The 25,225-nt window shown below is 31.8% G+C and overlaps 2 protein-coding genes across 2 annotated transcripts in view; one reads left to right on the plus strand and one right to left on the minus strand.

Annotated features, from left to right (window-relative positions):
• Positions 1–15,766, plus strand: part of LOC134272182 (dynamin-like protein 1) — a 28,526-nt gene extending 12,760 nt beyond the window's left edge. The window contains exons 4-9 of the mRNA XM_062754433.1: positions 3,835–4,271; positions 4,873–5,013; positions 13,950–14,162; positions 14,322–14,428; positions 14,655–14,796; positions 14,924–15,766. Coding sequence (XP_062610417.1) covers positions 3,835–4,271; positions 4,873–5,013; positions 13,950–14,162; positions 14,322–14,428; positions 14,655–14,796; positions 14,924–15,724 — 1,841 coding nt within the window. The 3' untranslated portion in view covers positions 15,725–15,766. The remainder of the gene's footprint in view (positions 1–3,834; positions 4,272–4,872; positions 5,014–13,949; positions 14,163–14,321; positions 14,429–14,654; positions 14,797–14,923) is intronic.
• A 7,630-nt stretch (positions 15,767–23,396) lies between these two features.
• LOC134272183 (uncharacterized) lies at positions 23,397–24,930 on the minus strand. Its single transcript, XM_062754434.1, has 3 exons — positions 24,828–24,930; positions 24,588–24,621; positions 23,397–23,978 (listed from the first exon to the last, which is right to left on the minus strand). The coding sequence occupies exons 2-3, from the start codon at positions 24,601–24,603 to the stop codon at positions 23,527–23,529; spliced, it is 468 nt and encodes a 155-aa protein (XP_062610418.1). The 5' UTR covers positions 24,604–24,621; positions 24,828–24,930; the 3' UTR covers positions 23,397–23,526.
• Between the last annotated feature and the right edge of the window lie 295 nt (positions 24,931–25,225).

Consider the following 25,225-nt stretch of genomic DNA (forward strand, 5'->3'; position numbering starts at 1 on the left):
AAAAATATAAATATGACAGAGGAAATTCGGACAGTAATAATTATCATATTTATGGCCCAAACTCCAATCTTTCCTTAATATGAAGGAACGCTGTTTTATTGCTATAAATATTTCATTATTTAAAGAGTTTAGTTTCTTGTAGTATTTTGTGTGTAAAGAAAAAAATGGTCATAGTGTGAAAAATTGAAGTATTTCCCTAGAAATACTCAGGGGCCACTAGCGTGAAAAGTAGGTCATTGACCTAGTTATTTGAAATTAGAATCAAACACAAGAATCATAGGTGAACATTGTGCAATAGGTAGTTTTTCGTTCTTATCAGTGGAATTTTTGGTCATCTGAGTAAAGGTATACCTTAACAGAAATCCGAGAGAGTGTTACTCTTTAAGGCTTTAAAATATTGGCAGTTACAAGTGGTGGTAAAAGTAAAAAAAATTCGCGAACTAATTGATAAATTTAATTTGTTGGACGGCAGGTTGAACATTTTGCTGGTCGACTACATTAAATATAGCTATAATTAATTTATATGGAAGATTTCATGGGGTACGCAGTATTTTTCAAATATCTCAATGCTTCTTGAGTTAATGTGTAAAAACCTGACATTATACATTTAAGGTATACCCTTGCAATAAATTGATTTATTAGGACCCTTCCATTACTTTTTCAATGAATCTGCATGCAAACACAGCACAGTATCACTTGTCTGAAGAATGTACGAACAGTTTATAAATAAAATATTTTAATAGACATTGCATCCAAGTTAACGACCTTTTGTTTAATTGCAAATGGTGTTTTATTTAAAAACAAAAGACATTTTTTCATTGTACAAAATGTGACTTGATCAGCCTTTCACTGTGTACAAACTGCGTCATTTTGCGAGATGGCGTCACATTGACAAGTGTATTGCGATCGATGTATCGTTTATATACTGTCGTGTGGGGTTTAACAAACAACAAAACTGCATGCAATAGTAAGTTTGTTTGTAGTATACAGCTATCAAGCTGTTTGTAATAGCAAATAATTCTATTTTGTGGTATTTTAAGACCGAATATTGTGTGTGACGTCATAGTAAACATTTCCCGTACAAATTATTTCCGCCTCCTTGATTTAACCTTAACTGTGTTGCGTGCCTCCTTTTTTTCTAACATCTTATATTCTTCAACTCTAAAGATTACAATATTTTAGAGACTAAATAATTAGATTATTGTTAAAAAAATAAACTTTTTTTCTATCTGTAAATTTGCAATATTTCATATCAAATTGCATAACAAAGGACACATATTCTCCCCGCTCGCTTTTACTGATAACAGAACAAAGCTCCATTTTTAACATACCCCTTTCTGCAGTAAAACAACTAATCCAATTAATGACTAATCTGCAAGTCTTTTGTCCTCAAAACATGTAACCATGAACAAATAAGTATACACTACTGCAAAGGATTTGAAGCCTTTCGTTGCTCAAATACCACTAAGTCAACTATTTTTTGTCACAAGTAATTAACATATTGACATAATTTTCATATTGTGGCATCACAGACATGGTGAAAAACAATGCATTACATAATTATACTATTTATAGAACATGTGTTTGACTAAATGTGTTAAATTTCATTTTGATTTACGCTGTTATTCTTAAGTTTCAGAAATAGTAAACTTTTTGATCATCCTTGTAACATACTTAATTTCTTTACACATTTATATTAAGGTATTTGGATCCTGGTATCAAATGTATTGATATATTTTATAAAGTATATTTTAATAATTTACACAAATGTCTTAATAAAAAATTACGAAAAAGAAATTCGGGTCAATTAGTTTCTTTTAACGTTATGGGCCGGTTTTATGACTTTTGCTCTATGGTTTCGCCAATTTCTCAAATTTTCAAAGTTTTTTCCCGATTTATCATTATCTAAATGGATTATAGGAACAAAATCCCTTTTTTACCATAAAGGCTGGCATTATTTTTTGGGGAAAAATCTAAATACTTCGCATAGTCGATTTCTTAACCTTTCTACTCTCGTACGATGTTATATTTCTGGTCTTAAAAAAATTACTAAACAGTAGAATAATTCGCAAATTTTCACATTTTTTCCCTGAAAATATTCAAAATGGTTCAAATTATTATTAAAAAAAATGGTATGTGATTCTAATCTACATATAACTAGTATGATATTAATGTTGAAGTTAAGGCGGTTGGTTTTTTATCAAATCTACTGAGAATTTTCTGAGAAGTATATTTTTATTATCTACCTTTACACACAGAGCTTGATAATTTAAAAAGTAGAAACAAAAAATGGGGTAGGTGCTAACATATTAATCAGTTTTCAATTTTTTTTTTTTTTTACTTTAGATAGTCACATTAAAAAATGTATCCACATAAATAGCTATATAATTTCAAATAACTCCTATAATCAATCATTTGATCTTTCTGCACCAAAAAATGTTATTTTTCTGGTGTGAAAAATTTCAAAAAAAGCAATAAATTCATTGAACGTAGTGAAACCTTTCTGAATTCAAGCAGAGTGGTTTAGTTTATTTCATATAATCAGAAAACAAAGAAAAAGTATGGGTCCAGTAATTGTTTTTAGATATTACTAACTACTATTAATTTTTGGCATAATTTGGGTTACTTTATTTCAAGAACTACACATATATCACAATATATTTGGTATATTTACCAAATATGATGATAGAATTCATGACGGTCAAGGACAGACGAGACAATCCTCTAAAGTATATGCATGTAATTTTTTCCAATATTTTGTCAGTGAAGAATTACCACTTTAACATGTTTACCAACAATCATTGAGGTACATGTACCTTACCAAGCATTTGTGCGAGATACCAGAGGATGAAATTTATTATATAATCCTTAAAGAAAATAAACTTAATTTGCCTAAATCACATTTTTTTGTTTCAATTTAAAAAAAAATAGAAACTGGTTAAGAAATCAGAAAGTAGTTAAAATGTATATTTTTCATATATTATGATAAAAAATTCCGGACAAAAATTCCCGATTACGCAGCTGACTAATACACAAAGTAATCAACTAAATAAACCATTGTTTCAAATCAACAACATACATATAACACTATCAATATTAGTATAAAGCAATATTTTGGCAACGAAAGCTTTAATAACGGCATATATTTACAAACTTTTTTTTTCAACAAACAAAAAGAAGTGTTTATTTTGACATGAACCATTATTATACTATGTGTGCATGCAGCATTATTCTATGTATAATAACATCTTGGTCGGACAAGACATCCTGATTGTGTTGTGTAAAAGTTTGAGAAAATCAATCGTGTCAAAATTTAAAACAAGCACGTTGTTAGGACAGTGGAAATCTGATATTTTCAGAAAATGCACAAGTATTAATTTTGTTTGTTAAACGAAACTTATATTCAACACATATTTATTAAGTTAACTCGAAAAGAAGTTTTGAGATAAAATTAAGGCAACCATATTCACAGAATACTGTGGTTTCATCTATTTTCGTCAGCATAAAATTTCGTGGATTTAGTAAAAGAGACGTTTTTGAAGAAACATAATTTCGTGCACAAAATCTTTGCCTATACAAATGAATATTATATGTCTTAATTCAATGAACATTTGAATTCGTGGATCTGCTCAAAAACGAAATCCTCGAAAATTGATGCTCAACGAATATTGATAAAACCACAGTAATAGTAGCATTATGTGTTCTAAATGTACCCCCCACTCCTCCATCTCTTTATATCTGACCTTGTTCCTCATTTTTCCCTTAATCAGATTACACGAACTCGATTAATAAGCTTGTTCTATATGTAATTTTTCGTGCGTCTCTTTTACTAAGGTGAAACAAGTGCAGGAAAATCTTCGACAATAAATTTACTCCTGAAAACAGATATTCTTCCAGAAGGTGTAGAGGCAACGACAAACGTAATTTGCAAGATAATGCATTCAGAAGAGAAATTGATAAAAATATTTAACCGAAAAGGGAAAATATTTGATGTAATAGATGACGAAAACGGAGAAACTGATCCTCAAAACATGGAGAATTCGAGCGACTTTAAGGAAAGTTCCGACGAGGACGATGTTGAACACCAAAATCTTATTCTTGAGGAAGAGCGTAACAATCCGCAAAGTACCGAGGAAGGGACAGAATATATTTACGTTAAGGAAAACGTCGATGATACTTGTGATGTTTTAGAACGTATATTTGAAAGTGCTTCAAATCCATCCGAGGACATTCATTTCCTTGAAATACACCATCCAATAAGGCTATTGAAAGTATTTTTATACTTTATCTTTTCTCTTATAATGGATAAATATTACATTGTAATTTTGTGTTTAAAACATTTTACACAGGGATTGCATGTTAAATACTAAATTGTGATGAAAAAGACGATTTATCGACTATCAATGCTAACCGTGGTCTTGAAAAAATATATAATTTTGCAAAACCTGCTAAAATTATTTGAAAACCAACTATTTATTTTATCATCTTTTATATCGTGATTCTTCAGAGAGAGCCTGTCTGCGATTACTGATTTTCATGCATAAGCAATATGTATGTTACATAAATATGAGCTTGATTTGTTGGATCATTACATGAAATTTTCGCGAGTAAAAGAACGTTCCGAAATTCATGAATATTTTTGGCGTGTAGTTGTTGTATAGTCAGTGTTTCTAGAGTAATTCTAAAAAAATAGTTATTGACATAATTCAAAATACAAATCAACATCATTAATTCAGAAATTGTTATTTTTTTTAAAACGTCGGTATCAAAACAAAAGTCGCAAACACTCTCTAAACATAAGAAAAACTGAAATAAAAAAAAATGCTTTAAATCCAATTTCAACATGATTTTCAGCAATCGCTTTTTTTTAAGGGAAACATTACCCTTGTTGATACACCTGGAGTAGGAGATTCTGACGAACTCAATGAAATACTAGATGAATATCTACCTTATGCCGTTGCTTTTGTGTTTGTTGTAAATCCAGTCAGCGGAGGAGGAATTCAAGAAGATAGGGTGAGTTGTGTTAAAGATGACAAGCCCTTTTTTAAAGCAATGATCAGTTTATTAAAAGTACCCTGGGATATCTTTTTTCGTCAATCTTTAAACATCAAACTGTAATCGCAGGTATGTTAAGGAAGCATATAAATCATTTCTCGGGAAATTCTCTTAAAAAACTCTTTAAAAAAAAGACTCTTAAAAAAAATGAGTTTGATTTTTTAACAAAACCGCTAATAAGCGTAAACAAAACCTTTCCCGATGTTTTGAATTTTATACATATGAACCGAGATTTTTCGTAAAACCATGCTTAACTCGGGATTTTAGCAGTACTTCCCGATTATTTTAGAAGGCAAACCTTTGATCTGTACAAATCTTATGTTTTGAAATATCCAGCTTATTGTTGTTTTGTTGCGTTATTTTCGTCTTCAAAAATAGTGGAAAGGTCGACCAGGATACGTATCTAGCTGACTGTCTTGGAAAGAGAATATAATCAATGAAATAAATTAGCATACATTTTAAATTAACTAAATTCCATATGAATTTTACAAAATATTCATGATATTTACTATTAAACTCCATTATACTTATCTTTGTACATGCCGTCTTAGCCAAATTCTCTTTACACGACATGGTCAAATCTCAAGTTACTTGATGTACACATATGACGTCATCAGTGTTTGATTTTAACCAAAATGACAGATACAGTATGCCAAAAATAAAAACATTTATTTTTTGTTAATGTTTACACGTTTTTATTCATTTTCTAGAGTTAAATTGCATTTTTAAATACCAATATTACGAAAAGTTGATACTTAAATTGACGTCAACTAGCTTTCTATGACGTCATAATGTAGCACTGATTTAGTCAAGGTAGAATATTTTGCATGCTTCTTTATTTCCCCTTTGATTCTCTGATTGATTTCCTCCAGACGATTTTGTGTTCTCTAATTGATTGATTGTATGCTTTTAACGTCCCTCTAGAGAACTGTTCACTTATTTGGAAACGCCACCACTTGCCGATGGAGAGCTGCACATTTTGACAAATACTCAGCACTCAGGGTCATATAGCAGGGAGGGATCTTTTTCGTGTTAGCACCTACGGCAACATGGGACCTTGGTTTATACGGTTACATAAATAAAAATCACCGTATGTTGTAATTATTCACTGTTTTTTTCTCCAAAAACATTTTTCTTCCACCAATTCTCTTATCTTCTGGTCACATAAAATCAGCTTGGCCGATGTTGCCGGATGACTAAGTTTGTAATCCACACTACCAGAATTTTCCATGAAACTAAAGTCAAAAGGTTATAATTATATATACTCTGTTATAAGCGTTACAACTTTTCACTGGATTCTTATTGTTCCTTATTCCACACACTCCCTATCTCGGGATGGGACCTACTCATAAAGAAACAATACACAATATTAAGTTACAAGTTACTAAATAAATTATCACACAATTGGTTAACCATACATGACACATAAAATATAGCCTTTAGGATATAGCTTTTAGCATACAGCATATAGCATACTGCAGTACTGCGTTTTTACACACACTTGCACTTAATTACTCGTTACACTTATCTATGCAGCACTACACATATATGTACTCAAGTAGAGTTATACAAAAATTTACACTAGATACGTTTATGAAACGTTTGACAAACGGAACACCATACTAGAAAACAAGCGAAAATTTACAACTTACACAACAATATATAGAAACGATCTATAATCTGATAATGATCTGCTAAATTAGCCATGTCTTGAATGGATTTTGGTATTCGCTCTTTTAGAAAAAGAGTTAAATCTCTATTACAAACATGCAAAAACTGATCTCTTAGAACCAAATCAAACAAAGCTTCAAAAGTTTTAGCAATGTTTGCCATTCTCAACCATCTTTGCAGATAACTACTAAGTCTCGCAGAAAATGAATGAAAGTCTCACCTTCTTCTGGCCTGGAGGATCTAGATTTTCGCTTAAATCCATCCTCTGTAAGGTCTGAGCGCTTAAGTAAAGCTAATTTTAACTTATCGTAGTCAAGAGCTTCCTCTGAAGGTAATAGAACATACACATCTAATTCCTTACCTTTAAGAAGTTCGCTGAGATTTGTAGCCCATGTTAACTTTGACCATTTCTGTGTTTCTGCGTATCTCTCGAATTTCCTAAGATAACTATCCATGTCATTATTTCTATCTTCAAATGCTGGAATCTTTTGTCTATTCATTTTTACATTTACCTCATCACTTGAACTTATCTTTAGTTTCCTTTTTTTCCTGGAGTAATTCCATTTCACATTGGTGGGAGATCTGTTGAAGTTTCATTTCCTTGTCATTGTTCTCTTTTAGTCGTTGATACTCTAATTCTTCTCTCTGTCTTTCTATTTCTGCTCTTCTTTCTTTTCTCTCGATTTCCTGTTGGGTTCTTACAAATTCTCTCACATCGTCTTCCTTATAATCCAATGTAACCCCATAGTCAATTATTTCTTTCAACCTTTCAGCCATAATTAATAGATAAACAAACGTCAAGAGTACATAATTAAAGATACAAACGAAAACAAACTTGACTGAAACAACTCAAAATTTCCGAACATACTTAGAGTGGTGTTCACATTATTTTGTGTTCAATATACATGCACTTGGGTACGCCAAATATGCACATAAGATTTTATCTAATACGCAAATTTTACACTGAAAGCACTTACTACTTACACTACTTACACAACACAGACACACAACTTACTGAAGTGACTTCTTATCAGTTTGGAAATTTTGGAGTTTCAGCAATGATTCAACCTATGGGTCCCGATTAACTCTCTACATAGCAAATCTACAATACAAAAGTACAGCAACAATTTTTTTTTTCAAATACAAAATATGTTAAAGACAGATTGATAGGAAGAAGACAGGTAGATATCATTTTTTTTTTAATTCAATTTGAAGTTAAATTTATCACAAAACAAAGAATACCTTTTTTATGATAATAATAAATTTTTAGCTAATGTTGTTCTGTGATCCTCCCCAGTCCTTTGTCCTGGTTTGTTCTGTAAACGGATGACTGTTGCAGCATTTACATTGCTGACAATTGAGCCATAGTGCCATCGTCTGTCATCTGTCTATCAGGGATGGGGTCGATTACTTTCAAAAGTAATCGATTAAGTTACAATTACTTTGGATTTTAAAAGTAATCGATTACAAGCTGATTACAGACATTTTTCAAAGTAATCAATTACATCTGATTACTTTTCCTTCATGTAATCATGATTACTTTTGATAACTTTAGATTACATTAAGTTTTTTTAATGTTCAAGGACAACGGCATGTTTTTATTCTTCTTTCTTTTAATATTAGTAATATTTCTAACGTAAAATTCAGACAAAGTTTGGTGGTACATGTCTTTATATAGATGCATGAGATTTATCTTTTAACATCCAATTTCTATCTTTAATTCAAGTATCTATTTTGTGTTACGGTTGAGAAAAATAGAAAAATATATATATTATTTATAATTATAGTTAGGGATATAAGGATTAGATAGAGAATATTTACACAAGTAACTGACCTTCTTGATTAGTGCTGAACTTTTCAATTGAGCTGCCAATTATTAGATGTTTTTACTAGAATTAACACATTGACTGGTCAAGCATGGATACCACTTAGTTCAATAATTGTTATTACCCAAGCTGACCTAAATTAAGAATACCTGTGTTTTAAAACTAATTATTTTACATTATCTTTCTATGTACATTGTAAATCAAACAAAATGATTTTTAGAACAGACATCTCAATAAAGGAACATTTGATATAAAAAAAATATATACACAAGTTAATTCAAAGATTTGTAGGGAAAACAAAATTTTGCATTATCGGTATATTCATGTTTTAAAATTGAAACCAAAAACAATTCATACTTTAAATTGATCATGTAGATCAAAACTTTTTTTAAGTATATACATGTATCAACTATCTAGTTAAAAATGGCAAATTGCTAAGCTGCTAAAGCATTCTGAAATGACTACTTAATATAGCTAAGAAATGATAGAATTTACTCATTGCCTCAACAATCGACCTGGTTATAAGCATTTCTGGAAGCATAAGAAGAAGATACCTAACTAAATATAGCTTATAGTTTCATAAAAACTTTTGCTTATAAACAAATTGTTACACTGAAAAAAAAAATTCAATGAATATCAAAAAAAATTATGAACTTTGTTTTAATAATCGTAATCACAAAGTAATCAAAACGTAATCATGATTACATGACTTTTTTCAGAGTAATCGATTAAATTACGATTACTTGTAATCAGGAAAATGTGTGATCACTGATTTCTCATGATTATTTGGCAAACTGTCATCAATAACAGCTGATTACAATTACTGATTACGATTACCTCATCCCTGCTGTCAATCAGCAGATATTTGGAGCTAGATGCAAAAAAGAATGAATAGAGACAAAACACAGCTTTTAATTTTGAAAACAATTCACAGAGGAAACATCCAACGTTGAGAGGAATGTTAAAATAAGAGATTAAGTTGTTCAGCTCTTGTCGCCGGAATCAAATTATATTAGACAATGTTGCTGGACAACGAATGGTACAGTTGCTGCTTTTGTCATATTTGTAGATGAGCCGTTGAATGAGATACACAAATAGATTAGCTCTCTATCCGGAATCTGATATCCCTTCCCTTGAGGATTCCTATCCCACTTCTGAAACCACTATTGCCGGATAACTAAGCTTCTAATCCACACTACGAGAATTGTCAATGAAACAAAAGTCAAAAGGTTTCAAATATCTAATAAATAAAATATATCTTATTCTGTTATAAGAGTTACAACATTTCACTGGGCTCGTAGAGTTCCTTGTTCCACACACCCCCTATCTCGGGATGGGACCTACTCATAAAGAAACAATACGCAATATTAAGTTACAAGTTACTACACAAATTATCACACAATTGGTTAACCATACATGACACATAACATATAGCCTTTAGGATATAGCTTTTAGCATACAGCATTTAGCATACAGCAGTGCTGCGTTTTTTACACACACTTGCACTTAATTACTCTTTACACTTATTTATGCAACACTACTCAAGAAGGGATATACTCAAATATACACTAGATACGTTTATGAAACGTTAGACAAACGGAACACCATACTAGAAAACCCGCGAACGTTTACTTATAACACAACTATTTATAGAAACGAACACTATACAAACACGCTTTACATAATGAACAATTTCAACATGTACGGAATATTAAACACAATTAAAAGCATGCCATTTGAACAAAGTTACCAAGAACATTGAAATTAACAAAAACTGAATAAAAGAATAAGTAAAATTCGTACTCACCTTAGAATCTGAGTGTCAGTATCACATGTAGTTGTACTTACAGACTATTGTAGAAATTAACTCGATTTTCACTGACTATGTAATTATGACCCGTGCATGCTTTAGCGTAACACAGCAGAAAAAAAGAATTTACTCAACCGTGCCGGTTAAATAGCCTGGAAGAATTGAGGCTCCATAGAGGATAAAATAATAGAGGTCCCCTATAGGATAACTGAGTATTTTACAAATGCTATTCAAATGCAAATAAAAACATACCTATAGAGTAAATATGACAGCGGATCTCACACCACAGGCGGCATCTACTAGTATCAAAGAGAAATTTTATTTTCGTGTTTAAACTGTTCTTAGTCCGACAAAAAATTCTTTTGTACACACATTTTTGTCGTATATGCCTCAATATTTCCACATAAAATGAGAGTTTGGGGGGGGGGGGTATTACCCCTTCTTTCTTGTGCGTTTTCACGATAAAACCCTCTAGCCAATGAATCATTGTTATGTATAAATCAAGTGAAGCTCGATAAGGTTCCCCACTTTCTCCAATGCCTTCATTTGCATCAAAATTACAGTTTTCAGCAAAACTAAGATTTTGGATGCCTTTAAACACACGATGTTCCGTTTCCATATCTGCACAGATTTGTCTGAAAATTAAATCGTCAACTGCATCAGATATAATATCAAGCATTTTAAAAATTTTGACGTCAAATCTTTTACTTAACGTTTTTAAAACTAATCTAGAAATCTAAATAAATGTTATTTACGGATACAGTCAAAGAAAAGAAGTATATAGGGTAGGAGCCATTTAAGGCACCTACTCAGAAAATTTTTATCTTTACTATGGAGAGGGATAAGGCATGGAAGCTACTATTGATATATAATTTAATTTGATCAGGCGTTCCTTTGCCAGAAAACATACACATACGTCAAAAACATACACCTTCAGACCTCTAAATTTGGCGTCTAATGCCATCTATTGACATTTAACCACGTTTTCATTTTGATATCAACTATATAGTCTTAAGTTAATGAAAGGAAGTATACTTTGGGATATGTCAAAGTGACTGTTTTACTAAGAAAATATATTCTAAATTTAATAGGTATTCCGTTACCATGGAAACTGTATTCAATCTTACTCCTTCATACATGAAATTATGGTTTTATAGAAAATAAAGAAATCTTTAATTTTTTATAGCATCTATAAAATCTTCCATAAAAATGTTTATATTTAGATTTGGATACCTTAATGTGGTTCTTTAACTAATAAAATATATTAAATTTATTATATATCATTATTTCTATATATATATATTATTATATATATTATATCGAATCCTTATTGACATAGGAATGCATTTATGTTAAAGCTTTACAAGAGAGTGGAAAAGAAATAAAACAGGCAAATTCAGAGAATTGTGGTCCCCCGTTTTCGATATCTTTGTGGGTGGGATGTCATTTTTATGACATATTTTGTCAAATTTTGTCCCAGGTAATGCACATGTCAAATATAAAAGCCCTATCTTTTTAAAGTTTTTTTTTTAAATGATTGATTCATGTAGATTCATATTCAATTTGTTTAATGTGGTTTCAGGTGTAGGGCCATACTTAAATTTACATTTTCAGTTCTTTTAAGCTTGCTTTAAATTGAACGCTTTCAACTTTCTTCAGTACGTTGTAATAACCACACATGCAGCAGATGTAATTAATTTGGAATACATCAGCATAGCTAAAGGTCTAAATTAAGTTTTGAATTTTTTTAATAGAATTTTCATGCATGAAAAAATTTCTAGTTACGTTATCCCACCCAAACCATTAGTATGATGGGCACTATTATAAATGACCACCTTATTCTACAAGATGTTTCCTCAAAAAATTTTTATATGACATGAAGTAAGATTTTGGTAATATAATATGAATACTGATTCCTGGACTGAATGTATCGTTTTGCGTAAACTGGAAAGAAGGAATTTTGGCGGGTCTATGAAAGTTTAGAATGACGTCATTATTTACAGGCTATATAATTTAACTTCATTGTTTTACTAATATTAATAATAAGCATAAAATTCACGTACAATAAATAAAAAGAATCCAGATATTTTAAAAATTTCATTTTGGCTTTTTCAAATAAGCTCTGAATCTCGAGGAACTCTAGTATGCTTCAGAAACAGGTAAAAAACAGAAAAATCAGGATTTTTTGCACCTTCCTATATATAATATCCATGTCATGACGTTATATAGAAGTCATTTTGAAAACAATACCACATTCAAATGACTGTAAAAATAAAACTAAAAAAGATTTTTTAAAAAATTAAATTTACTTATATAAAAGCATTGTTTTAGAAAGTTTCATCTCTTTTGGTCCTAGCGTGCATTTCAGTTCATTTAGGCTGAAGTAATCCATAATCGTTCAAAAAACTTTACTTTAATTTTTCGTGACAAACTTATGTTCGAAATTCAGTACAATGTTCGTCATAAAAAAAAGAAAAGCAAACATTACAAAATATTATTCGAATGAGTTTTTGGATAGAACGCATTTCATGAACCCTCAAATTATATATATATATATATATATATATATAAAGAAAAAGGAAATGCAGTTTCCAAATTTCATTTCACACAAACGTTTCCTGGATTTCATAATCCGTCTTTAGGTGAACATAAATTAAACTGATTGTTTTGTTTGGTAATGTTAGCTATGATGCCATGACGTCATTAGAGTCTTTACAGGGAAGGAAGTAATCTATGACGTCATAGTAAGGCTACGTTACGTAAAAGATAGGGAAAATCAAATTGGACAATAATGTACAATAAATCATATTTTCCCCCAGTTACGAGTAACATCTGCGGAGAGGAATACATCGGCCAGACCGGGACCAAATTAACCACCCGCATGCGCGTACATCGCCAACAAATTAATAATTCAAGCCTCAAAAACACGCCATGCAGTGAACATTTCGATGTTTGCCCTTTTATAAACTTGGGAACGATTCCACTGCAATGAGATTAGCAAAAGAAAATTACTTTATAAGTCTTTTTTCACCAAAACTGAACAAACATTAACATTGAGAAATTATCTTTTTTGTATACCAGCAATTAGAATTTCCTTTTTACTTTGTTTATTGAGACTGGGGAAAAATATGATAAATTGTACATTATTGTCCAATTTGATTTTCCCTATCTTTTACGTAACGTAGCCTTATTATGACGTCATAGATTACTTCCTTCCCTGCAAAGACTCTCATGACGTCATGACGTCATAGTTAACGTTACCAGCAAAACAATCAGTTCATTTTATGTACACCTGAAGACGGATTATGAAATCCATAAAGCGTTTGTGTTAAATGAAATTTGGAAACTCTATTTTCTTTTCCTTTTATAATTATTTTCATGTGTAACATCGACTTTCAACAACTTTAAACTATATATATATATATATATATATATATATATATATATATATATATATATATATATATATATATATATATATATATATATATATATATATATATATATATATATATATATATATAAACTGTTGCTTTCAAATCTTGTCATTACATGATTATGATTTCAAAATTAAATTTTCAATACAGATAGTAAAGGTCATGAAGAGTATAAAGGCCAAAACTGATACGATGATATGCTTTGACCCTGCTGATGTTATTTTCCTTGTTAATAAATGGGATGCAATGTTTGACAAGAAAAGGCGGAACACTGATAGGCAGTGGCGCAATGTTGTTGATAGGATCAAACAATCTTGGCCAAAAGTGAATATTGAAAACATCATACAGATGTCTGCCAAACTGGTAAATTGTTGATTCTTTATTTATCTTTCTTCACACAAATTTTCTGCTTTAGTACATTTTGTTTTACTTTTTTTAATGCAGAGGCTGAATATATTTTCCATAAAATTTGACGAAAAGGCATATATTTTTTTTATTTTAAAATCATTGTGTATCAATCAGGCGTACGAGAAAGATCCGACCTACAGTTATAATTTTTCCTGCTTTGAAAAACGTCTGCATTTGCTCATTGACAAAAATATCAACAAAAGAATAGAAAATAGTCACAGGTATTTATTTTTGTACGTCATGTACCATTATCTAAACATGCATAAATATAAATATACCTATGTGATAATTTAAAATGCTTCCTTTGCTTATTTTTCAAAATTTCATATTGATTTATTGAAGCCATATGCTTGTCGAATCCACTATATGCACCTTTCTCCATTACATTATTACTTTAACGCTATGAAAGAAAATTGTTTCAAATACCTGTAAACATTTTTATTTTAGATTTCTTGCAGAAATGTTATCTACATTAGAGATGTTTATCAACTCAAGATTATCCGCTGCAAGCAAATCCTTGCCTGAATTACAAACTGACTCAGAGAAGTGTCTTAAAAGATTGGAAGGCCTTGAGAGAAAGAGCAAGACTGTAAGTTAAAAATAATAGATGGACACTTTACTACACTTATTTATATACTTCATTTTATTTCGATGTTATTTGATGGAAAATTTAAAATACAATAAATAAAAACCTAAATAGATTCCTTCGATTGTAGACGTTGAAGACTTGCACAGACATGTTGGATGATGCAATAAGAAAACACGGAGAAAATTTAATGAAATTTATAAACTCAACGGCTTTTGGAAATCTAGTTCTTCTCCAAGATTCGACATTAAAAAGAACGTCTCAACTGCGGGTTGGTGCTTTGATATCCAAAAGAATTGAAGAGTCTATTTCAGGTTGGATCGAGGAGAATGATGATATATTTATTTCTGACTTAGACAGAAATATCACATGGAAATTTCAGGAAATTCAAAGAGAATTAGAGGAAATTTTAGAGAGATTAGGAGGGACGTCAAGGAACTTTGACATTAGTAAATTACTGAAGACAATATTTTCGGAGGCTTTAAAGAGTGGATTTTATGGATTTGGCTTCGGCTTTTTATCATTTTCTCTTTTGGCCCCTATTTGTAGCATTCCTGTATGCACCGCTGGTGCAGCGGTTGCAATGGTACTTTCCTATAATTACGCAAAAGGTGTTGTTGAAACGCTGAAATTAACGAAAAAAGAAGTCATTGAGCAGTCATTTTTAACAAGACGAAATGCAATCACCAAAGACACGGTTAAAAAAATTTTAGATCAAAAATACGGAGGTCGATACTCTCAATTATTTAAGGAGTTATTCAGCAGGATCATCCCACAAGAAATACAGAATGGAAAATGCTTGCTAAAAAATATAGAAAAGGAATATGAGGGCCTTGTACGTAAAAAGGGTTCTTTGGAAAAACTGTCTCATGAGTTTGCAAAAATAAGAACCAGTCTCCGAAGCTGCCATTTCCTTGATTCTGCAGTGTAAGATCAAACTGGTCATCACAACATTGCAATTGAAAAATGAAATTTACCAAAAGATCGATGGAAACGATGGTACATATTTCTTTAAATGGAGACGTAATGAATCTGTGTTTGTGAAAAAGATTTCGTATTTGTAAAGCACATGGATAAATGGTTATATTTTGATAATTTGCATACTGCAATATTGCATTTAATAAGACATATTTTTTTCTAAATGATATATAATACAGTAGAAGATTGTTTGATTTGAAGTCAGGCTCGACAATGTTTTTTTTCCTTTGCTGAAAAGGGAAACTAATGATCACTTGATGTAAAGAAGAATAGATTGGTTGTATAATGTTTAATGCCCCTCTTGAGAATTTTTCACTCATATGATCGCATGGAGACGCCATCACTTGCCGGTGGAGAGCTGATAATTTTGTCCTTTACTTGACACTTACAGACATTGAGCAGCGAGGTGTCTTATCAACAACTTCTGCGACAAGGGACCTCTGTTTATATGGTATCATTTAAAGGACTGGTTACCACGTCCCGTCGTGGGATTCGAATCCGCGACGTAATGATGAACTCTAAAGAAGAGTTGTTATATTGATAAGAAACGATATGATCATTATTTCATGAATAAAATGTACAACGTACGAGTATCTCCATACGGTTCTGATGTACATATACACAGTTAACAGACGCTTTGGATGAAACCCACTCTGATTTTGCTTTATGATTAATGCTGTGATTTGCCTTTATTAGATGATAATTATTTGCTTGTCATTTCAAGTGTTTATAATTATTTGCATATTTAAGATCTGCATTTAAAATTCCCCAAAGGCCAGATAAAACCTTATTGTATGAATGTTAAATTGAAAAAAAAGACTATTCCGAGAAAGTTTTCAAATTCCTTTGTTCCTTAAAGCTAGTTTCAATCTTTATTTATGTAGAAGTTTGACTGTCACATAAATGTAGCATTTTTACATGTCTGGCCATAAACGATCTATGTAAAATGTACAGAAAAATCATGCAGCTGCACGTCTTAAAATATTTTTGTGTACACATTGTCAGCAATGGTTGTATAAAACAGACTAGTAAAAATTAAATTGTACCTGGATGATATTCGTTAGGAATATACATGTATGTATACTAATTATGTTTATTTTAAAATTAACTTGTATGTATTCTTAATAACGTCTTATGCTGCTTGCTCATCCTATTATCGAAATTAAAAACTGACTGAAAACGCTTTATTCTATCAGAAATACACATTGTACCATTCCGCTAAATGTTAAACACGTGGTGTATTTTATATTGAATTTAGGCATTTTATGAAAAAAATACCGATCGTAAAATATTAGTTTACCTTGTACAGATATGAAACAATAATATTGGAAAGATATATATGTATAAACGACATAATAATATAAAATACAATACAATACACTAAATTCTAATTATTATACAGTTGAACATCCAAAATACAGAATTGAATGATTACTTTTGAATTTGTTCAAATAAGCAATATTCATATTAATTTTTCTTACAATCCATTTTAGAAAAGAAACCTTTTAGCATGGTAACTATTTTCTTAATTCTTCTTCCATAAAATATCTATCCAAAATTTCGCTTTTGTTTTCCATTATTTGTTGATTCTGTAAGAATAATTTTAATAAAGCGTAAATATTTTTCAGTATTTTTCTTGTTCATTTTTAGGTCACCTGAGTCAGATGACCTATTGCTATATTCTTTTTCCGCCGTCGTGCGTCGTTCGTCGTAAACCGTGCGTTAACAATTATACAGTTCACCTTATTCTCTGCAACGGCTCAACCAATTTCAACTAATTTTTAGCACGCAGCATATAAAGGTAAGGGGGGTTGATTGATCGTTTGTATACTGTTTAACGTCCCTCTCCAGAATATTTCACTGATATGGAGACATCACCATTGCCGGTGAAGGGCTGCAAATTTAGGCCTATGCTCGGCACTTACGGCCTTTGAGCAGGGAGGGATCTTTATCGTGCCACACCTGCTAGGACACGGGGCCTCGGTTTATACGGTCTCATCCGAAGGACCGCCCCATTTAGTCGCCTTTTACGACAAGCAAGGCGGTACTGAGGACCTATTCTAACCCGCATCCCCCCACGGTGCTGGGTAAGGGGAAACAGATATTACAAATTTCATTGTCCATGCCCCCCTGTGGCCCGAGACAATCTTTAAAAATCTTCTTCTTTACTCCTGGATATCAAGGCGTCAACCTGTTGGCTTGAATATAATCAGCATTGAATCCTCTACCAAAATTGTGAATTCGGCGCTAGAGGATATATTGTTAGGACGGGGCTACAATGTAAATACATGTAGATTATGTAGTGAAAATGCTTTTTCTCTTTGAAAATCTTCTTCTCTGCTCCAGGGTATTAAAGAAACTAACGAAGTACATAGTTATGATAAACAAGAATGTCTCTTCCAAAACTGTGCATTTCATGGCCCAAAAGGTTAGATGGTTCTTGTGTAAGGGTGGGGCTCTATTTATAATATAGTCAAAATACATTAATTCCAAGAAAAAAATCTTTTCTGCGCATACAGGATTCTTCTTCGAAATATGTGAATTTCAGTGCCCCTGTATTGGTGTTCTGATGAAATTGAACATTTTGAATAAATAAATGTCTAAATTACTCCATCAGTATGAATCAAACACATTAACGTTAAAAAGCCGAATTTAATTCTATCTCTAGTCTCTAAGTGCAGGGGCGGATCCAGCAATTTTCGAAAGGGGGGGGGGGGGGGGAGTTCCAGGGTTGTGTCCATCTAACCCCCCCCCCCCCGCCCTTACACACTCTCAGGCAAAGAATCACACACACACATGTATATTAAAATAAAAGATTGTGGAAAATAATATCTTTGTTTTACGTCCTTTTTTTCTTTGAAAAGGTACCCCCAGTCCATATAAAAAAAATAACACATTTAAAAAACTACTGAAGCCTTAAAATTGAATGGATTTGCAACATTTCCGAAGAGTAGAATTAATTTTCTTAAAGAATTTGAAAATCCTTTTTGGGTTGGGTATAAAACATTGAATTAAATTTTAGTTCCTTCATAAGATTTAGTTTTAAAAAAACGGCACCTTCTTGTATATATAGCTAACACAGCCAAATTAAGATCACGGGAATCTAATATCAAATTTAACCTCGCATGTTACATATTATATATAAGATATATAAAAATAAGTAGAATATTTTCTACCATTCACTCATAAAAAGTAATAGTGAAGGTGAATGGAAATACTAAATGTGTGAGAATCTATCTATTCAAAACATATTTAAGTTAGACGTACAAATACTTATTCTCGGGAAACATTTTATCCCCCTTCTTTCTCTCTCTTTCTCCACTTGGCAAAAAATAAAGGGGGGGTTCCAACCCCCGGAACCCCCCCTCTGGATCCGCCAATGAAGTGTTAAAGAGAGAAAAAAGAAAAAAAACGTGTCTTGTTCCCATATTTTCACATTTTGTTTTGTCAATCTATGTAAAAGATTGTATAGCAAATGTAACCCTTTTGTGTTGACAAAAAAGAAGTAACCAAATTTGGAAAGTTCCTTAAATTACTATCAATGTAGCAATTATGTTTTGAAGAGACCTCAGAGGATGTTTATATGTTCTGGAATTTTATACAGATTGCTCAACCTAAAATGTATATTTGGCTTAAATTTTAAAGTGTTTGGCTCTAAAGGTTTTAAACATGGTACACATGTTTTGTAATTTGTTCATAAATACTGATTCTGAGACTTGAGGATGTGCATTGGGCTTACATTTAAACCTGACTGTGGTTTTGGTTTTTAATAAAATACAAGAAGGATCGAGCACATATTTCCATTTAAAGACATCTATACTGTGAAATAATTTAGACTTTGCTATCCATTTTGTGATATGCAGGAACAATGTCATGCAAAGCTGTAGAGCTCAGATTCACATACATGCATCACAAGTATTAATAATATCTATTGTAAGATTGTACGTCAAAGATGCGGGTATAAGTCAATGAGCACAAAAATATGATTAGTCGAGTACACTTTTGATACATGCATCTGTAATAAAATTGCTTGCTCTGTTATTTTCTACAAAAAAAAAATGAAATTGGTGTAAAAAAAAAAAGAAAACTCAGGCTCTTTGGATCAATGAAATTCCTTACAGAAAAAAATCACACAAATCATTTTTCTAACACGTGTTTTTAGATGCAAATTGTGACATTACAACTATGTGCATTTTCACGTATTTTATTTAAAAGTTGCCGAAGACAGCAATAATCAATGAAATTTTCTTACGGATAACACTATATACAAGCATGTTATCTGATGGGACCAGCCATGTTAGAACTTCAAATTGCAATGGAAGAAAAATGGATTGATCTCCGGCTACGAGGTAAAATGTATTAAATTTGTATTCTGTAAATATTTGAGTATTTTAACTAGTCATAGAAAAATGTTTTGCTGATTTTCAATAGTATAAAATTCAAAGGTAGCCGTTATAAAATGTATTCCAGTATTGTTTAAATATCTTCAAAAAAGGTATTTCATCTTCAATATAGCTTGGTGCAAGTGATGTTCAAGAAGAGGGAACGTTCATATTTTTTTGAAAAGCTAAGAAACTTCGTTTAAACATTGGTCAACGAAGGAACCGAATGTCTATGGAAGCGGAGAGGACTGTGCTACCTACAGGGCTACTTACAGAGGGAAGAACGATGAATCATGCATCAGCAAGTGGAATTATGTGTGCAAAAAATAAATATAAATGGAAATAAATAAAAATTTTCGTTTATGAACAAAATATTTTAAGTCAGGTCTTGGGGGGGGGGGCATTTTCTATTTACTAGTCCGACTTAAAATCTGTGGATTGATCAACTAGACGAAGCATTCCCTTGGCAAACTGAGTGGAAAACAAATTGACTTCAATTGATGGAAACACCTTAGCCCCCCCCCCCCCCCCCCCAAAAAAAAAAAAGAAAAAGAAAGGTATTAGTCAACATTTTAATTTACTTGTAATTTTTCGTTTTAATATTAAAGATAGGCAAATATTAAATCAGTTGTAACCAAGCTGTACTAATTTTTTTTTTTAACTCGTGACTATTGAAGGTTTTTTCTTCATTGTCTAGTACTAATGTTCATTTAAAGTATGAATAATTCCCTGCATCGGATACTATTTGAACAGAACATTATCTTGCCTGTAACTTTATCCAGTGTGCCTTGGAAAAAGAGCTTTATTCAATTTAATGATCTTTTATACTCACACAAACCCCATTCAAGTAATACATGTATGATTTTAGGATATAAGATAAGATAACATTAAGGCTTGAATTCCTGACCATACATTCGTAAATACATATTTTATATAGTTTAAAAAAAATCTACATTCAATTCATCTACTCAGATATAATTATATTTTGATCATAATGGTAAGCCACAAGCTTTTATGCAAGTTTGTTATGGTATGGAGTTTCGTACGAATTTATGATAAGCCTCAAATAACTGACTTGATGCACACAAATTTACCAAGTTTGATGTCGATTTGCTTAATGAAAAATAAGGAATAAAAATGTTTTCCATAAATATCCCTGCGTAAAGTATTCTATCAATTAGGATACCATCTGACAAAGAGTCTTTCATATACAATGTTAGTAAAGATGAATTTGTAAATTTTGATCCCAGCTTTTCTACAAAAAAAAATTAAAACGAAGAATTGTAATTATTTACTGCTCAGCACGCTTTGGCTTTGGAGAAAGCTTCTTATCATAAAGAAGTCATCATCACTTCCGAAAACGACATCAATACTTGGCATAAGCTTCATCGGGATATCAGGTATATCATTTTTGCGTCGTTCCAACACCATTTATTTCTGTCTATACCATAAAGTCTGGAGAACTCAAGGGTCTTATTCTGAAAGTGTTCACCCAGCGCAAGAGCTTCTTCCAAAGGTAGATCATAGTCACCAGGGCGTACCCCATCTGTCCACAAATCTTGAGTTATTCTAGGTCTTCCAAGAAATACAGACCAGTGCAAGACTGTTGGTAGCTTACTTTCATTGCGATGTAAAGCAATTTCCTCATTTTGTCGACACAAAAGCTGTAGAATTTCAGCATTAAACTTGAAGGACAATATAATAAACAATGTTGTTGTTAAAATCATCGACAATCATTCCGAGATCACTTTGAAGATGAGGAAGCTCAAGGTTAAAGAGAAATTCAAAAACTTCTTTATATTGATCTTTTGATGGGAAACATAAAGTCATTTGAAAACTTTTATGTTCATTAACAGAATAAAGTGGCAAATTTGTCTCCCCAGGACCATACCGTATTCCAATAAATGCTGTCTGTAGCAATGAGTATTTTTCTTCTGTCCTAGCTTCTGCGCAGTTATAAAAATCCAAAAACTTTTTCAACAAAGAGAAATTGCCTATGTAAGATGCAAAGTGTGCACAGGTCCATTCATTTTTAGAAGTTGTTGGTTTATGGGTTTCCAAAATTTTGTCCACCACATCTTCCCATCCAAGAAGTATGCAACAGTGCAGGAGAGTCATTCCACGAGGAGAATAATGAAATTCATCGCTTAACAATGAAGTCAAGGATTTGTATTGTTGAATGTACAATACACAGCTATATGTTTTTTCCCTTCCAGTAAAGTTATTAATACATTGACGTAAGAATATTTTCAATGCCTCACGAGAAATAACGAATGATTGTGATTGTTGAGGCCCTGTAGTTTGTTGCAAGGTTTTACTCAATGCATTCAAGTTGACTCTTTCCTGGACACCTTTTGTTGGGACAGGCAAATTACGTTCATTCTGTTTTGCTTCAGATTCTTTTTTTGAACATGAGACAGTGTGAGGTCCATATAACTCTAGCATTTTCTCCAAAATTACAGATGAATATGATCCTGTGATTGCACACCAAATATTTCTAAGAATGTCACTTTGATTATCACACTCTACAAGGTTTAAAAGAACGGAAACGAAAGCAGGGTCTTCGGTGGCAGGTTGCCACAATATTTCTTCAGCTAGTTCCCAAGGATTTATATTTTCACCATCCTGTTCGTAACACAATAACCCCTTAGCTAAAACTTCGTAATTATCTTCCAAAATATCTAAGACAATCTCACCATCCTTGCGCTTATTTTCTAGAGTTCGTGCAGGCTCAGACAGTTTTCTCCTGCTACATGTACTGATAACAATTTCCTGTGCAATCTTACCAAAAGAAACAAGTATTGCCTCAAATACAGTTTCATGTGTAAAAACGTACTCACCATTTTCATTTTCCTCTAAAAAGGACCCTTTAAGAGACATTACTGCATCTAATATTTTACTTCGTTTTATTTCTTTGCCAGCAATATCTAGTTCAAGACAAATTCTTTCAAACAATTTGTTGGTTATTTTATTCGGGTTCATTTTTTCATGGACAGATGTATACACTAAAATTGCATATGACAACTTTTCTGTAAAACTGTCTGATTTGCGTTTGTCGTCTATTGCATTAAATAAATTGTTATCAGGGTGACTAAAAAAATCGCATTTGCATTCGAGGATTTCCGGTCTTGAGAAGAACTGATAGCATACAAGGTTAAATCCATAAAAGGGATTAGTGTCTATAATATTTTCCTTCTCTCTATCTGGGATTTGCAACATGCTTATTTTCTTTACTGCATCAACATTGCTCTCATTTACTTGTTTAATTCCGATGAAGTAATTCCCTTCATATGCTTCAAACATTTTCTTTTTCTCATCCCTAGTGAGATTAGTGGAAATTTTTATCTCAAACTCTTCTTGAAACAACTTGTGATTAAACAATTTTTCCTCTGCTCCCATCAAAATATTCTCCCGCAATCCAATTAAGACGAACATCGCAATTCTTTGCGGGTGCATATATGGCATCCAAATGTCTCTTCCAACATTCAACAGCCCCATTATCAAGATTGGTTGATCCGAGAAAATCTTGTAAATAGACAATTAAACAATTGTTTGGATTGACAGCCCTCAGCCATTGGTCAGGCGTGTTTATAATCAATGGTTTTCGTTTCGTTTTATTGATAGGGTCACCTTCTTCTTCAGTGTCAATTTCCCTGCTTGGCTCAAGCAGGACTTGATATGCAATTGTACTTTTCCCAACACCATGTTTTCCTGTCAATATTGCGATACTGCGTCTCTTTAGCGTATCGATTGTGGCATCAACTGCCGTGGTTCTAACATACACTTTGGACGACGTGTGTTCTTTAAGAATAGCACATGTACTTTCTAAGATAAAAATGATGTATATTCTTCATTGCAATTATTCATATGAATGCATCAAGTGTTTTTTGTGAAATATATCAAGTACTTGCAATCTTCTTTAAATATATCTATCTTGTCAGATTAAGTATGATCCATTTGGAAACATTTATAGTTTTAAATTAAGAATGTAAACCCTATCAGCTGATGGTGCGAGCTTTCTCATAAGTTTTAGCATTTAGTTTTATAGATCAAATAGAATAAGCTGACCTGAAACGGTATATGCCACATGTGCAAATATATCTGCATTCAAAATAATTCTTTTTGCGAAGCGCTGAATATTGATTCATATAAACACTAAACACTTTATTCAGATGCTATCACATCGCTCAAGTATCCAGTTCTATTCTGTCATGAACCACCTTTTGTGTACTGTACGTACTATCCCGATTTTCAAAGATTTACAAACCAATCTGCATTTTATTGCTAGTTCTTTGTTGTATTTCAAAATTTATGAGATGGAAAGCAACAGTACTTGTAATTCAGGGCATTTTACATCTGACGTGAATAAATATAAATATCTCTTTCTCAAGTCAACAGATTCAGAAAAAAAAAACTGTTCTTCGCAAATCTTACCTGCTACAATTTTCATCCCATGTTCTATTTTTTCCTTTGTAAAAAGAAAAAAATGGTGCAAAAAGCATGTAAATTACACGAAAAAGGAAACTGTACAAAAACATATTCAGAAACTCTACAATTGTCTATATGGATAAGACATACAAATTAAATTAATGAGTAAAATTTCGAATCCTATAATTCTATAATTTTCAGAAAAATTTTGAAAAAGAAAGATAAAAGTACTATTATACGACTTACCGAGTTTGTTATTCCTTTCTTCCTGTTTGTTTTGCTTAAATGTTAAATCTGATGTTTCACTGTCATGTCTCAGTTGTGTTGTCATTAATTCATTTGCTAAAATTTCTTGTTTTTCTGAATAAAGAAACAAACCATTTGAAATCACACAGTAAGATTAAATTAATAAACAAGAGGCCCATGGGCCACATCGCTCACCTGAGAAGCTTTGACCATTCTGTTCCTTACCAGATTTCCTCCTAGTAATACATAATGCATCCCCACCCTACCCAACTGATCATAATTTAGACATTTTGAAATCTACACTAAACCAGGATCCTTCCATGTGCACATAAGTATCAACTTTTCTGGCACAGTGTTTCTTAAGAAGAAGATTTTCAAAGATTTTTCCTAGATATTTC

The sequence above is a fragment of the Saccostrea cucullata genome, unplaced genomic scaffold, assembly GCF_032062105.1.
Source record: "Saccostrea cucullata isolate Sc308-1 unplaced genomic scaffold, CSIRO_AGI_Scuc_v1 ctg2266, whole genome shotgun sequence".
NCBI classification, from domain to species: Eukaryota; Metazoa; Mollusca; class Bivalvia; order Ostreida; family Ostreidae; genus Saccostrea; species Saccostrea cuccullata.